Here is a 14,823-nt window from a genome sequence, read left to right on the forward strand (position 1 = left end):
TAGTGTTTTTTTTTTAGCATCATGGAGGTTTTGTTAAGCTACACAAAGTATCCACATATTTGTAACCCCATTGATCTTATATACTCCGAGAAACCCCAAAACCAGCAGCAACAAAGCAACCCCGATATATTGTTAGTGCCACTACCCAGTGCTCCCACGGTAACTGAGTGACCAATGGCTTCTTCGACAGGAGAGGTTCCAGTTTTTACAGACACAAACTTGGGAACTCACATTGCCATGTCTGTCTCTTCAGATATCACAGCTGGAGATTTCAAAAGTAAGCCAACAGCAACTTTTTTTTTTTCTGTTTCTTTTTAAAATTTCTCTTCCATTATCTACTGATGTACTTTCAGTTTCATTGTTTCTACTTCTCTTTCTTTTTTGGGCCTAAAAATTAGTTCTTTCGACGTTTAGTTATCTGGGTATTGCTTGTTTTCTAGTGTCTTCTGTATTTGGTTCTTCGGTAGGAGCCAATTTTGTTTTGTTTTGGTTTGTTCATTGCAATTTTTATATGAATTTTTATTGAGCTTTCTGAAATTTTCAATTTTTATATGAATCTTGGTTGTGGGCTAGAATATTTGCCCAATGAGCATAAAAATTGGAGGATAGAGAACAAATCAACTTAGGTGTTCAATTCCTTTAGAAATTTAACTTAATGTGGACAATGTTAGAATTAGCGACCACTACGTCTTTTAGTGCTACGTTGGCCAGTAATCTGAAGCCCGTAAGGGTTGTTTAACTACCCTCTACCCACTACTTATCATTTAGCGGATGGTATGTTACTCTTGGTTTTGAGTTTATCTCTTGAAGAGTGTTTTAGGATTTCTCTGAGAATAAGAATTATAATGGGGTTTGGTTTTGTGATAAGAATCTTAATAAAGTTTGGCTTAGTGATGATAAATATAAAATAATGTTATGTGCACATACTAATTTTGGTACCAATGATATGTGTCATCATATAATTGTTGATTTTGAATTAAGAAAAAGTAATACCTAATCACATGGTGATATATTATTTTCAATATTCTATTTGGTACTCTATATAAGTGTGCATAGCATTACTCATAAACGTATTATTCTATAGCAAATACGTTCATTGTAGCGAGAGAGGTGAGAAAATATTCAATAATATTGAGTCTGCTGGACTTAGTTCGGTTTTGAGTGAATCAAAATAAATCACATGTTCTTTCTCTTTACTTTGTAGTATTTGTTTTATTGATTTTGTACATAATCTCAGATTCATTTGAGATAATATAAAAAAAAAAAAACAAGTTTGTTTTGTGTAGGAAAAACATTGTTATGTATTGAGACTTCACATTTCTCCATTTGGTTTGATATCTTTGCTTGCTGGTTCTATCTTTCATGAAATAATTTCTTCAAGTACTGCCAATGACCTGTATGTGCTCACATATTACTCAACATTGTAATGGTTGTCAGAGTTTAGTGTGAAGATTTCACATCTTCTCATGTGCTTCATTGTCTTCAAAATCTTCAATGGATTTGTTAGTGATATGCCAATGCACTCTACTATGTTCTTTTGTCTTAATTCATGAAGTAATATATTCAAATATTGTTTTGAAGGAGAACTTGCAAAAACACACTTCAGTTGCTTCCCAAAAATAGGGGAGATCGAAGTTTATGGATTAATGGTACATCCCTTGTTTTCCTATTACCTTTTTATTTTGACTTTGTACTTTTGTGTTCTGCAGCACTTCTTTGATGTTATACATGCTGTGTATTATGTGTCATATTTTCTAGCAGGTGAAGCGGAGGTCAAGGTTTTACCATCTGCCAGATTCAGTGCCTGTAAAGTATGCATTCCAGGGTCTGAAAGGAACATGGTTTCTTCATATGGAAGTGAGGCCTTTGGTTGCAAGTATATCCCAGTTTATAGATGCAAAATGTGGAGATACTCTTGATGGAAGCAATATTTATAGTTCCCTTATTACAAGCACTAAAAAGAAAAGCATTATGAGCAATGATAAAATGAAGAAGGTGAAGGATTTAAATGGCACTATTCCTCTAGCAGAAGAGCTTTCAAGAACTATACTTTCATCCAATGGAAGGAGGAAGAGAAGGAAGAGATTAAATAACTTCATTGGGTGCAAAGAAGATAAGAACGATGAGGGATGCACAAGTAGACATAGTAGATCCTCAGGTGGCAATGTTGATTCTATAACCGTTTGTAATCGCTCCCAAAAACGAAAGATGGCAAGAACAGATGATAAATCATCAAGTTTACAAATTGATGCCTTGGCGAAGTATTCAGTCATAACACCCCTGAAGACGTTCTTGTTTCCATCACCAACAAACTCCAATTTTGGAAGTCCAAGAAGTAAGCCTTTGAAAACAGAAGTTGGTAAACGTCTCATCAAAGCCTCAAAGAACCTCAGAAAGTCTGCGTGTAAGAAAAGGCTGTCAATTTCGTGCTGCAAAATCAGGAAAGGAAAATTATTAAGCCCCGCCGCTGCATCTGTGGCTAAATTCTTGGTCTTTGAGATCAGTGACAGAGATTACTGAAGAAAAGCATGCTTCTATTGAAAATGATAGTTATGTATTTCAAGTGTGAAATTCATTCATACTAAGTGCTATGTTGCAGCAACCATTAGTTCACACAGAGAAAGGTTTTGCAGATATATTCTTTAAGTGATACTATTAGAACTCATGTACACCTCCTGGAAAAAGGAAAAATTGTTGGCACAAGCACAAGGCAGAAATTTGGAAAACATTTGCACAAAAAGTAGGGCATGACCACGGGGAGATGATGTGGAACGTGGCATGATTTTAGAGGGCTAGAAGTTATGAAGAGAAATAAAGGTTGGAGGGGAAAGAAAGGAGGCGAGGAGAATTTTTGAAAAGACATAGTGCAAGGAGAGTGTTGGCCTCTCAAATGCCAAGTAATAGACTGTTCTGATTTCTTTCTTTGATCACTGGTACATTGTAAACATTGCATGAATCAATAAAAATTGCATTGTTTCACTAATTCCTATTTACTGTTACCTGTGAAATTGCCCTGGTTGTTGTGGAGTTACAGTATAGGTGACTGCATGCAACTAACAGATAACTAAATGCAAAGTCTTCTGATTCTCACCCTGGTAAATGGTTTTGTTTTTCCTCTGTTCTTGTCAATATTCAAGTCAGGGGACTTTTATATTGACACTCTTGAGCCGACCGCACAAGCGTGATAACAAAGAGGTCACTCACTGGGATTTCCTATTTAGAAAATGTATCAAAGGCTGGAGTGGAAACCATCAGAATGCTTACTTTGGTTGTCCCTGTAATGTGAGATTAGAAATAAACTTAGTAAGAGGGATTAGAGATTTATACTTCAAACTAGCAAATATTAATTTTATGATAATCTTTTATAGCAGTTGAATTATATATTATATTATATATTGAAAATTTAATTTTTTTATTATATATATTTTTTTAAAATAATAATAAATTATATTTATCATTGCCCTTACCAAGTAATGTCTCTTAAATAAACCAAATTTTCAATCATTCGTTGTCCATTTTCATAATTATTGAGATTATCCAAAGATTGAATTTGTTAACTCGCCGTCACCGTTTATTGCCGTTAACTAGACGTTACACCGTTAGCTTTCTTAAACGCCGCCAGACATTGGTTCCCGAAACACCTCCTCCTCCTCCGGTTCTTCAATCTTTGAAACGAGCAGGAGAGTACAAACACGCAAGTAGCCAACAATCCCTTCACTAATGTCCTCTTTCACTTCCTCAACCGCCAAAAGAATCTCTCAGCTCCCCCACAATTTCCCCAAATTTAAACCCTTTTTTCACAATAAACCCCAAGCGAAACCATTAACTAATGACCATCATTATGAGCTTCAACCTTCACACATGGAGAACAGCATCTACACCCTTCTCACTATAGAACGTTGGGAGTCTCTCAACCACATGGACTACAAGTTAGCGTCACTCAGACCTGTTCATGGGAAGCTTGCTTTGAAATTTCTCAACTGGGTTATGAAAACCCCTGGTTTGGAACTCAATCACTTCACTCACTTGCTTTGTTTGACAGCTCATGTTCTTGTTAAAGCTAGAATGTATGATGATGCCAAGGTGATATTTAGGCAGTTAGCTCATTTGGGTATTGGTCAAAAGTCCGTCTTTGGTGCTCTGATGAATACATACCCTCTTTGTAATTCAAACCCCTCTGTTTTTGACTTATTGATTAGGGTTTATATGCGAGAGGGGATGGTTTTAGATGGGTTAGAGACCTTTAGGTTGATGGGTTTTAGAGGCTTTAATCCATCGATTTTTACCTGTAATATGGTGTTAGGGTGTGTGCAGAAAGAGTGTGGAGTTGGGTCAGTTTGGTTGGTTTTTAGGGAAATGCTGGCTAGGAAGATTTGTCCTAATGTAGCTACTTTTAATGTGTTGATCAATGCTTTGTGTATGGAAGGAAAGCTAAAGAAAGCTGGTTATTTGGTGAGAAAGATGGAGGAGAGTGGTTATGTTCCTAATGTAGTGACTTATAATACTTTGCTCAATTGGTATTGTAAGAAGGGGAGATATAAAGCTGCGTTTGAGCTGATTGAGTATATGGGGTGTAAGGGTATTGAAGCTGATGTATGTACATATAATATGTTCATTGATGATTTGTGCAGAAACAATAGAAGTTCGAAGGGTTATTTACTCTTGAAAAATATGAGGAAGAGGAGGATATTTCCTAACGAAGTAACTTATAATACTCTTATTAATGGGTTTGTTAAGGAGGGAAAGAGTGGGATTGCAGCTCGGGTTTTTGATGAGATGTCAATGTTTAATCTTTCACCGAATAGTATTACTTACAATGCTTTAATTGAAGGACACTGCAACAAGGGTAATTTCAAAGAAGCTTTGAGACTTTTGGTTAGAATGGAAGCGGTTGGACTAAGACCTACTGAAGTCAGTTATGGGGCTCTTTTAAATGGATTATGTAAACATGCAAAGTTTGACTTAGCAATGGGCTTCCTGGAAAAAATGAGGACTGACGGAATGGTTATTGGCCGTATAACATACACATCAATTATTGATGGGCTATGCAAAAATGGGTTACTTGATGAAGCTATGCAATTGCTTGATAATATGTTCAAGGATGGATTGAATCCTGATCTTATCACATTTTCTGTACTTATAAATGGATTTTGCAGAGTGGGAAAGACTAAAAAAGTGAAGGAGTTGTTATGTAAATTGTATAGAGCTGGACTTGTTCCTAACAACATCATATACTCAACATTGATCTATAACTTCTGCAAGATGGGAAATGTTGTGGAAGCATTGAAGGTCTTTTCAGTTATGAGTTGCAATGGTCATGATTCAGATCAGTTTACATTTAACGTGTTGGTTGCTTCTCTATGTAGAGTTGGAAAAGTTGGAGAGGCTGAAGATTTGATGCATCACATGAGCAGAATTGGTCCAGTCCCTAACTCAGTGACTTATGATTGTATTATAAATGGCCACGGGATGTTGGGCGATGGGTTAAAAGCATTTTCTGTGTTTGATGAAATGATTGAACTTGGTCATCACCCAAGTCATTTCACATATGGTGGTTTACTTAAAGGACTGTGTAAAGGCGGCAATTTTCAGGAGGCGAAAGAATTTTTGAATACTCTTCATCATATTCCTTCTGCTGTAGATACTGTTGCCTACAACACTGTAATTTCTGAGGCATGCAAATCTGGAAAATTATGGGAGGCAGTGGTCCTTCTTGATCAGATGGTACAGCATAATTTGTTGCCTGATAGTTATACATATACTAGTCTTCTTTCTGGGTTATGTAGGAAGGGCAAAGTTGTTGCCGCTCTTCTTTTCTTTGACAAAGTGATGGCAAAAGGTACTTTGCCTAATGAGGTAATGCTTACTTGTTTGGTTAATGGCCTTTTTAAGGCTGGTCAACCAAAGGTTGCTCTCTATATTTATGATGCCATGGAGATGGAAGGTGTGTGCCCCGACGTTATTTCTTTCAATGCCATAATAGATGGACTCTCAAGGATGGGAAAAATGTTGAGGGCATATGATGTCTTATCAACAGTAAGGAGCAGAAGTCTGTGCCCTAATTTGGCTACGTATAATATTCTTTTGCATGGTTTTTCAAGAAAGAAAGATTTAGTGATGTGCTCTAATTTACAGAGTATCATGACGAGGGCTGGTCTCTCACCTGACAAATTAACATATCATTCTCTCATTCTTGGATTTTGTCAGACTGGTATGTTAGAAGTTGGTGTTAAATTTTTGAAACAGTTGATAGTAGAAGGTTCTGTTGTTGATCAGTTTACATTTAACATGCTTATTTTGGAGTGTTGTAAAACTGGTGAGCTGGAGAAGGCCTTTGATCTGCTACACATTATGAATAACTTGGGAGTTTTTCCTGACGTACATACCTATAATGCTATCATAACTGGACATAACAGACTTTCTGCTTTCAAAGAATCCCATTCCATTGTGCTTGACATGTCAGAGAAGGGTTTTACACCTAAATGTACTCAATATATTACAATAATTAATGGTATGTGTAGAATGGGGGATCTAAAAGGAGCATTCAAGGTAAAAGATGAGATGGAGGCACTTCAAGTCATTCCCTGTAATGTAGTCGAGAGTGCAATGGTAAGAGGGCTTGCATTATATGGGAAGGTTGAAGAAGCAATGCTGGTTCTTAATTACATGCTGAGGATGAGACTTGTTCCAACTGTTGCTACTTTTACGACTCTGATGTGCAAGTTCTGCAAAGAAGCTAACTTTGTGGAGGCCCTGAAGTTGAAAGACATAATGGAACGCTGTGGAGTGAAGCTTGATGTGGTTACATACAATGTTCTCATTTCAGGCCTTTGTGCACATGGGGATGTTACAGCTGCACTTGAACTATATGAAGAGATTAAACAAAGAGGTCTTTGGGCCAATACCACCACTTATACTGTTCTCATTGATGCCATTTCCAAGGAGGAAAGTTTTTTAAAAGGTGAAATGATTTTAAAGGATTTACAAGAGAGGGGAATAATAACTTGGGATTGGGATGGAAGCACTCAACATTTGCTTGAGAGCTTGATGATTGCACAGCAAAAGTTGAAATCCTTTAGCCACAAGAGAAGAAAAAATGCCAGAATGAGTAGAAAATCCCTGTAATTGGTTTGAACACGCATAGTATACACTTGGAGCTCTATTGCCTTATGATTTGGTTAGTCAGATTCTCCTATTCTCTTCGATTAATTCTTTTTTCCACAATATTTCTTGTTTACTTCTGGATTAATCTGTTTTAAGCTCTTTTCGGGTGATGTGCATGCTTTCATTTCTGAAAATCATGGGAACCACTGATACCGTTGACATCAGGAGCTGTGCCACAAATTATCAACTTGCTTGATTCGCCCTGGTAATGGAAAAGACTCCAGTTATCCATTTTACCTGGAGTAGGTTGGTTAATATATTTTGATGATCTAACTTGCTGTTGATTAATTAATTGTTTGGCAGCGATAAGGTGCAGCAAAGAGGCGATGAAAAGCTTCTTCTGGTTTAAATTGAAGCTTAGGATAACTGCTGGTGTCATTTATCATTCTTTCATGCAAGAAAATGCAGGTGGAGCCGCTTGCCCAAAGTGTCCCAAGCAATATTCAAACTCCTGAATCAACTTGATCTCAAAATAGGAAAAATGCCATGTGATCAACATGGGCCATCTATGATCTGGAAATGTATCCTGATTTGCTGTCAAATTCTTCGATTCACCAATCAAATATGTATATGTCGGTTTAAGATTTTCCCTGATTGCTAGAATGAGGAACAGCATTATAAATATGCAACTCTGCCCCTTCTGCATGTGGTTCTCATGGACAGAACAAACACATCTGGCATATGCAACATGTCCAACATCCATTGCAGGTTACAGAATTGATGCTCTTAATTCATGGCTCCCCAGGCCCCATCTGTAAGTGGCACTAATCCTCAAAATCCATAAATCTGCTACAAAACTGGCCATTTATGTCCTCTTTCTGATATGTTTTTGTTGGCACGTTTCCTTGGAAAAAAAAAAAACCAGCATAGGATTTCTTGTGACAGCATCTCATGTACATAAGAGTTTACCATACATCCAGCGTATCTTGTTATTTGTGTAAAACTAATAAAACCACGAACCCGGTTTATGTATTTACTGACTTGACGTATAATAACGTCATATGTCTAATGTATTTGATACTTTTCTCGAAAGATAAAATAGAAACAATACTCCATGTAGATGAGAATTGAAGTTGTAATACTGTTATGCAAATCCTTTGTCAACAAAGCACGTTGTTTAGAGAAAGATGTTAAATATGTATGAGCATCACACATTGTTTAGAGATGATTGAGAAAGACTGATTAAATACTCTATAAGTTTATAAACTGTCAAGATTGTAAAATTCAAAAATAGAATTGTGATAAATTGTCTGTTCAAAATTAGTAATGCTTTGACCGTGGATTGAGTATTAGACCAAAAAATAAATGAAGATGGAGACTTGGGAACCCTAATAAATAACTTGTGTGTCTAAATTTAGCCAAATAGGGGAGGCATTGGGGCTTGGTTGTCCTGAAACTCGTCCACGGTGTTGTTATTTTAGATTGGCCAAAAGACTTATTCCCACCCAAGGTGCAGTGAAAAATTAAAGTCCCACCTTCAAACTTTTAAAAACTCAAATATCTACTCATAAATTAAAATCTATTAAAATTTTTAATTAGGGTTAAGGTAAAATTATTATTTAATAATAATATTTAAAGTCTATATCATTTTACCTCTTAATTTGAAAAATTAACAATTTTCTTAAAAATTAAATTTTAAAAAGTGACATTTTTACTCTATCTAGGGTTTCTAATTTCGTCGATGAATTTTGGCCAATGATGGCCGATCTCTCTTCCTCCCAATGTCATCTTTCCCTCTGGTGCTCAATATCTAACTGATGACACTTGAATTTGACAAAATTCAAACGAAATCTAAATGAAAAGTTGAAATTCTTTGTCTGAATTTTTGTCATCCAGATTAAGTGGGTTTGTCTGGGCGATGACGACGGTCCAGGTGAGGAGTCATCCTCCTCCAAATGAGGTCAATCTCCTCGTTTGGACCATTGTTATTGTCTAAACGAAGTTGATTTTGTCTAGGTGACGAATATTCAAACGAAGAGTTTTAACTCTTTATTTGGATTTTATCTAAATTTTATCGAATTTAGGTGTCATCGATCATATATTAAGTATTGGAGAGAGAGAGAGATCAACCATCGTTGGTCGAAAATTCATCAACAAAATTTGAAAACCCTAGATAGGAGAAAAATATCACTTTTTAAAATTAATTTTAGGAAAAATTTATTAGTTTTCTAAATTAAGAGGGTAAAATGATATAAATTTTTATTTTTAAATAATAATTTTATCCTTAATTCTAATTAACAAATTTTAGTTCATAAGTAAATGTTTAGGACTTTACAATTTAGAAGGTGAGATTTTTTGAATTCCACTATACTTTGGATGGGAATAATACTTTTGGCCTTTTAGATTTTATCATCCCGCAGCGTGCAATGCATTGCCCTGTGCGTGGCAGACAGAATCTAGCAATTTCTTTGTCTCCCCATAATTTTAGTTCCATCTTTCATCCTAGCCTTATTTGCTTGTTCACACTATGCTTTTTTTTAGAAATATGTTTTCCTCAAATCTAAATAAAGTGTAATTCAAAATTGATTCTAATTTAAAAATATTAATTTGGGATCATTAAATTGAAGCTTAAATTTAATTAAAAAATAATTTAACTTTAGGTTAGGTTTGGTATATCTAACGAGTATATTTATTCTAACATACCTTAGATCAGAAAGAGACTCTTGATCAGTTGCTTAAAGCATGTTAACGGTCGGTCACTTTTAAGGCCTAATTTGAATCAAGCCTGATACTTTCAACATATTTATAGTTAAAAAAATCTATAGCTTATTTGTATATTTAGGGAAATAACCCAAAGTAAAGCCTCAATATTTTGCTCTTATATTATTAGCCAATGTCACATCACATCCTGATTGTGGCCAATTATTTATTGTTGGCCCTTTCTTGTCCTATTGTAATAAAAAACAGAATCTTATTGTATCTTCCACTTTGCATTAAACAAATGATTAATTGATAATTAAAGAATTAATTTATGATTTCATCATCCTTCTGAAAATGGATACCCACGTCTTAATTTTCTCTTATTTTTAATCCTACTGGCTGTTATTTTGAAAATGACATCTCATTCTCAATTTATTCTTTTATTCCTCCATCAATAATAAACTTTGGACACAAGCGATCGATACTAGCTAGTGGTGTAAACAAATCGAATAGTTCTTGAGTCATTTACGACATGATTGAATTATTATTGAGTTGAAATTAAATTTAATAGCTTGTGAGTTTGCTGTTTTATTTAAATAAAATATTAATAAATTTTTAAAAATTTTAAATTTTATTTTTTAACCCCTAAAATATTATCTTAGGATTTCGAATACTTGAACGGAATGACGGGGTGTAATTAATAAATATATAAATTATAAGATTTAAATTAGTTTTTTAAAGTTTTGGGTTTTAATTGTAATTTTTTCAACCAAACTTGAGTAAGCGATTTGTGTCTTGAGCTCGGGCTTGAGTTTATGTCATTGAATTGAATTTAAGTCAAATATTACTCAATTCCTTTTAATTACACCTCTACTACTAATATATTATATACTTAATCATATAATAGCATATTGATTTATTAACATTCATTAGTATCCACTATTTGTACATATAATATTACTCGAATGTAATAAGATTTTATATACAAACAATTGGGTATTTATAAGAATAAAAAATTGATATATCATTATGTGATTTAATAGTTTTAAATTAAAATAAATTAAATAATTAAAACACTTATTTACATGATAACATATCAGTTTATTTTGCATTAATTAATATTACTATTTGTATATGTAATATTATTCTAATGGTTACACAAAATTAATAACAAATTTTTTTAATAAAATAATATACATAATTTTATGTATAAATATAATATATTATTATATAATTAAATATTATTTTATTTCTAATTTAAAAATACTTAATTATATAATAACTTCTCTTTCAAAATATGGCCACCACTCCGTCATAATTAATAAAAATGATTAAAAAAATTTTGAGAAGGAAAAATTGAAAATTCTCTGACAAATTTTAATATATTTTCACAATTTCAAAAAGGATTTGTTAGAGAAGAGATTTTGGAAATTATAAATTAATCATTAAAAGACAAAAAAAATAAAATTACAATCTCGTAAACAGTCAACTGTTTGAACAGTGCCAGCTCATCAGTTGAACTCAATTGCTACCGTGTAACCTAACATCCGCTCCTTCCACCCCGTTTGCCAGCTCATCCTCCGTTCCGTTTTTGTCTCTCATTGCAGTCCAAAACGGCGTCTGTGCTTCACCGTCAAATATAACTCTCAGCTTTCCACTTCACTGTTTACACATCTCTTACTTCCATCTCTCTCTCTCTCTCTCCCCCTCCCTCTCTCTCTCTCTCTCTCTCTCTCTCTCTCTCTCTCCATTTTCCAAGCAAAAACAGCTTTCTCCCTCTAGAAAATTCATTCATGTCGGTATGTAATCACTTTCTGTCTCTGAAAGTTTCCATTTTTGTTGCCAAGTTTTGATTTTTATTGGAAAAAGTTTGTGACTTTTTGTAGTCAAGTTTCTGTTTTTGTTTCCAAGTTTCAATATTTATGACTTCCTGTTTTGTGAGAATTTGTTTGTTTTTGTTTATTGATTGATTGGTTGACTGTGTTTATTGATCGGTTTGGGCTGAAAATTTTGCTTGTGTTATTTTGTGATTTGGTGAAATGGGTTTGTTTGTGTTTAGTGATGTGATCTATGGTTGATTTGGATGCTATTGTATTAACTGATTAGTGTTGAATTTTGGTTAATTTTTCTGATTTTATTGAATAATTGGTTTCTTTAGCTGTAGTGTGCTTTATTTTGGTTGAAATTGATTTATCTTTCATTTTTGCGTGTTTATACATGTGAATTGTTTGTTCTTTTGTGCTAAGTGTTAAATCTGTTTGAAGAAAATGCTTTGATATTATTTGACGAGTAAGACCATGTGCAGTAATAAGGAGAAATAATTTGTGTTCTAATATTAATATGTCACCTTATGATTGAGTGTCATTTGATCCCTAATTTAAAATCACCCGATCAAACAATGATATATCATCGATAGTGCACAAATTAGTACTTATTGTTACTACACATAGTTTTATTGTTATTTGAAATGAAAAATTGGTTGCTGTCAATGGAAATTTAGCTATTTTTATTGGTCTATGAGGTCTATAGGGAATATTGATGCTAATAAGGTAAAGGGGCATTTAATAATAATTAGTACTATGGTAGAAGTAAGTTGAACTTTTGAAGACATACAGGTTTTTAGTTAATGGTCCATGCAATCTGAGAATCAATAAAGGGTATGTTTGGTTGTTCAATGAATTCCTTGAAAAGTTCGTTTATGGTATTTTATGAAGCATTGGAATTGAATGCCATGGATGAAGATGTTCGAAAGTGTTGTTATTGTTAATTTTGGAAATGTTTTATCAATGAGCACCTTTACAAATTTCTAAAAGCAATCTAATTCCATTTGTCTGAGAATGTTTTGCTGGATTGTGTTCTCTGTCTCTTTGAGTGGAATTACATGAGCGTTAACTTATATATTTATCTAAACTACTTTTACATAGTGATGGTTTACTGGATTACTTGAAATGTTGGTTTTTTACTGTATTTTCTTATTTGGTCATCCATATTTCAATTAATCTTTATTTATGATTTGCATGTCATTATTGCTTATATTAAAGTATCTGTTTGGACTGTGAAGTCAATTATGCTGGTGCTTCCAAGTTATGAAAATTTCATGTTTATAAAGTAACATCTTTTCAGCAGACCAGAAGAACCCCTTACCTCACTTGACCAAGAAATAGATGGTTGTAGTAGTATGGTTTTAGTGAATGCACCTGTATCAAGCAGAATTGTGGTTACTGTTACTGTATGCAACTTAGCTCCAAGTGCTTTGTGTAGTGTTTGTTGCCCTCGTAGCACAACCGTCATAAGTAAACAATTAGCTTTTCTTAGCATCTATCTGTTTTTCCATGAAGCTGTCTGTACGAAGAATTTATCATTACGGGGATGGTAGACTTAGATTGTCTCAGTTTTGTACACCTTTTACAGTGCTTATTTTTGGAACTTTTGCTTTTTAACAAAATGGCTTTATACTTGCATGATTGGTGCTTCCTGAAAGTACCAGCTTCAATTGTTATATCTGTGTTTTAAATCAACAATAATTCAGTCAGATCATTTATTCTGATCACCGAAAACATCAAGTTAATTGATAGTTCAAAGCATGGTACTTTTTATTCAAATGACTCTGCGCTGGTTGTGTCAATTGTTGGCTTTATTTCTCTGTTCCTGATGACTTAGCAAGGATCATAATTCTTTATGCTTGAATCTGAATGTCTTAGGTACATGTTTCTCAGTCATTAAGCATATTATTTGTGAACAGTACAATGCTGTTGCTTCATATGGCTTCCCCCTGGCATTAAAACATCTATGATTATTTGACTACTAATGGAACATATTCTTTTCCCTGAACAGGAGAAGGGTCACCCTTTGCCAAAATTTGGTGAATGGGATGTCAATGATCCTGCCTCAGCTGAGGGATTCACTGTGATTTTTAACAAGGCAAGGGATGAGAAAAAGACAGGAGGCAAACCCGAGTCACCCAAAAAGGTTGATCCTCCAATTAAGCATGGAGTGGATCCTGGCAAACCACAGCCTGTAAGTTCTTCCATTATTCAACACAGTGCTTGAAATTGAATATTTATGTTGGGCTAACAGTACCAACAAAAGAAATCTGTTTGCATATTAACGGTTTTGCTTCTGCGGAAACGCACTGTTAACAGAAAAAATGGTTTTGCTGCATCCAAAGCCCGGCTGCAGAATCCTGATGAGGTTCTGCTCATCTAAAAGCTTTCATGGAAGAGTATGTTCATGTGTAACTAGCCCCACTGTCTATTTAAAGAAATATAGGAGCTTTAGTGCTGTGGCCTGTCCTGCTGGAATTTGTTTCTGTGCTGTAATATTTGAGTTGTTGTGGGGGAAAGCTGAAAAAAAAGGTAAAAATGAAAACTTACTGTATCTATATGTACTGATTTTGTGGGTTATTATTAGAAGCCAAGCTATTTTCTTGTCTTTGCCTTCTCTGCTCTATTATGGATTGTAGAGCTTTTGTTTGTGACATATATTCTTCATGCTTATTGTATTGATGAATTGACTTTGTTTGTGAACTAGCTCATCTTTTCTACATAAAAAGATTATTGAGTAATAGTGCATGAACAAATGGTGAATACTAACGATTAAGTGTTATCATGTGATTGGTTAGTTCTTTATATCTAAATTTAAATTACTTAATTATATGATAATAAATCATCAATGGAATCATTGTTTATCCTAAAGAGAGTATTTGATAAGAGTATGTACAAGAATTCAAGTGATTAAAGCATGGAGCTTGTTTAAAGGAAAAAAGCAATGGTATGATCCAATTCATCTTAATAGCAACCATACTGAACTGCGGCAGTTGGATCACAGCTTTATATGGCACTGGTTTTTTCAATGGCATAAGATCCTGACTTAAAATACGGACCAAATTTGAGATACTACTGATGGTACTCTTACAAATTAGGTCATTTTGAGTTCAATATGAATAAAAAACCGTGAGTTTGAGATTAAAGTTGATTCTCTTGATTGACAATGATTTCATTGGATTAAAAGAAAAAAGGG

At 34.1% G+C, this 14,823-nt stretch overlaps 3 protein-coding genes across 10 annotated transcripts; all 3 read left to right on the forward strand.

The window, feature by feature from the left end:
- Positions 1-45: 45 nt before the first annotated feature.
- Positions 46-2,983, forward strand: LOC123214597. 4 transcript variants are annotated; one of them, XM_044634469.1, is made up of 3 exons: positions 46-277; positions 1,582-1,649; positions 1,759-2,983. In XM_044634469.1, exons 1-3 carry the CDS (start codon positions 175-177, stop codon positions 2,518-2,520), a joined length of 933 nt encoding a protein of 310 aa, XP_044490404.1. In that variant the 5' UTR covers positions 46-174; the 3' UTR covers positions 2,521-2,983. The 4 variants fall into 4 exon arrangements, with proteins under 4 accessions (XP_044490404.1, XP_044490412.1, XP_044490421.1 ...); XM_044634477.1 differs by having other exon boundaries at positions 47-277; positions 1,762-2,983; XM_044634486.1 differs by lacking the exon at positions 46-277 and adding an exon at positions 506-1,110.
- Positions 2,984-3,577: 594 nt separating this feature from the next.
- LOC123228371 (pentatricopeptide repeat-containing protein At5g55840) lies at positions 3,578-8,272 on the forward strand. Of its 4 annotated transcripts, none has more exons than XM_044653769.1 (3): positions 3,578-7,369; positions 7,468-7,918; positions 8,030-8,272. In XM_044653769.1, exon 1 carries the CDS (start codon positions 3,721-3,723, stop codon positions 7,123-7,125), a length of 3,405 nt encoding a protein of 1,134 aa, XP_044509704.1. In that variant the 5' UTR covers positions 3,578-3,720; the 3' UTR covers positions 7,126-7,369; positions 7,468-7,918; positions 8,030-8,272. The 4 variants fall into 4 exon arrangements, with proteins under 4 accessions (XP_044509704.1, XP_044509695.1, XP_044509712.1 ...); XM_044653760.1 differs by having other exon boundaries at positions 3,578-7,177; positions 7,261-7,369; positions 7,468-8,272; XM_044653777.1 differs by having other exon boundaries at positions 3,578-7,177; positions 7,330-7,369; positions 7,468-8,272.
- A 3,181-nt stretch (positions 8,273-11,453) lies between these two features.
- LOC123213259 (protein NOI4) lies at positions 11,454-14,330 on the forward strand. Of its 2 annotated transcripts, none has more exons than XM_044632656.1 (3): positions 11,454-11,603; positions 13,639-13,825; positions 13,947-14,330. In XM_044632656.1, exons 1-3 carry the CDS (start codon positions 11,598-11,600, stop codon positions 14,264-14,266), a joined length of 513 nt encoding a protein of 170 aa, XP_044488591.1. In that variant the 5' UTR covers positions 11,454-11,597; the 3' UTR covers positions 14,267-14,330. The 2 variants fall into 2 exon arrangements, with proteins under 2 accessions (XP_044488591.1, XP_044488599.1); XM_044632664.1 differs by having other exon boundaries at positions 11,455-11,603; positions 13,639-13,821.
- Positions 14,331-14,823: the final 493 nt, after the last annotated feature.

Source organism: Mangifera indica, chromosome 1 (assembly GCF_011075055.1).
Source record: "Mangifera indica cultivar Alphonso chromosome 1, CATAS_Mindica_2.1, whole genome shotgun sequence".
NCBI classification, from domain to species: domain Eukaryota; kingdom Viridiplantae; phylum Streptophyta; class Magnoliopsida; order Sapindales; family Anacardiaceae; genus Mangifera; species Mangifera indica.

What these genes read in the sequence shown, in the direction of transcription:
- LOC123214597 (XM_044634469.1), top strand. Translation starts at nt 175, where the DNA reads ATGGCTTCTTCGACAGGAGAGGTTCCAGTTTTTACAGACACAAACTTG. An exon ending in CACAGCTGGAGATTTCAAAA is followed by an intron (nt 278 to 1,581) that starts GTAAGCCAACAG and finishes ATTGTTTTGAAG; the next exon opens with GAGAACTTGCAAAAACACAC. An exon ending in TCGAAGTTTATGGATTAATG is followed by an intron (nt 1,650 to 1,758) that starts GTACATCCCTTG and finishes CATATTTTCTAG; the next exon opens with CAGGTGAAGCGGAGGTCAAG.
- LOC123228371 (XM_044653753.1), top strand. Translation starts at nt 3,721, where the DNA reads ATGTCCTCTTTCACTTCCTCAACCGCCAAAAGAATCTCTCAGCTCCCC.
- LOC123213259 (XM_044632656.1), top strand. An exon ending in TGGCAAACCACAGCCTGTAA is followed by an intron (nt 13,826 to 13,946) that starts GTTCTTCCATTA and finishes CACTGTTAACAG; the next exon opens with AAAAAATGGTTTTGCTGCAT.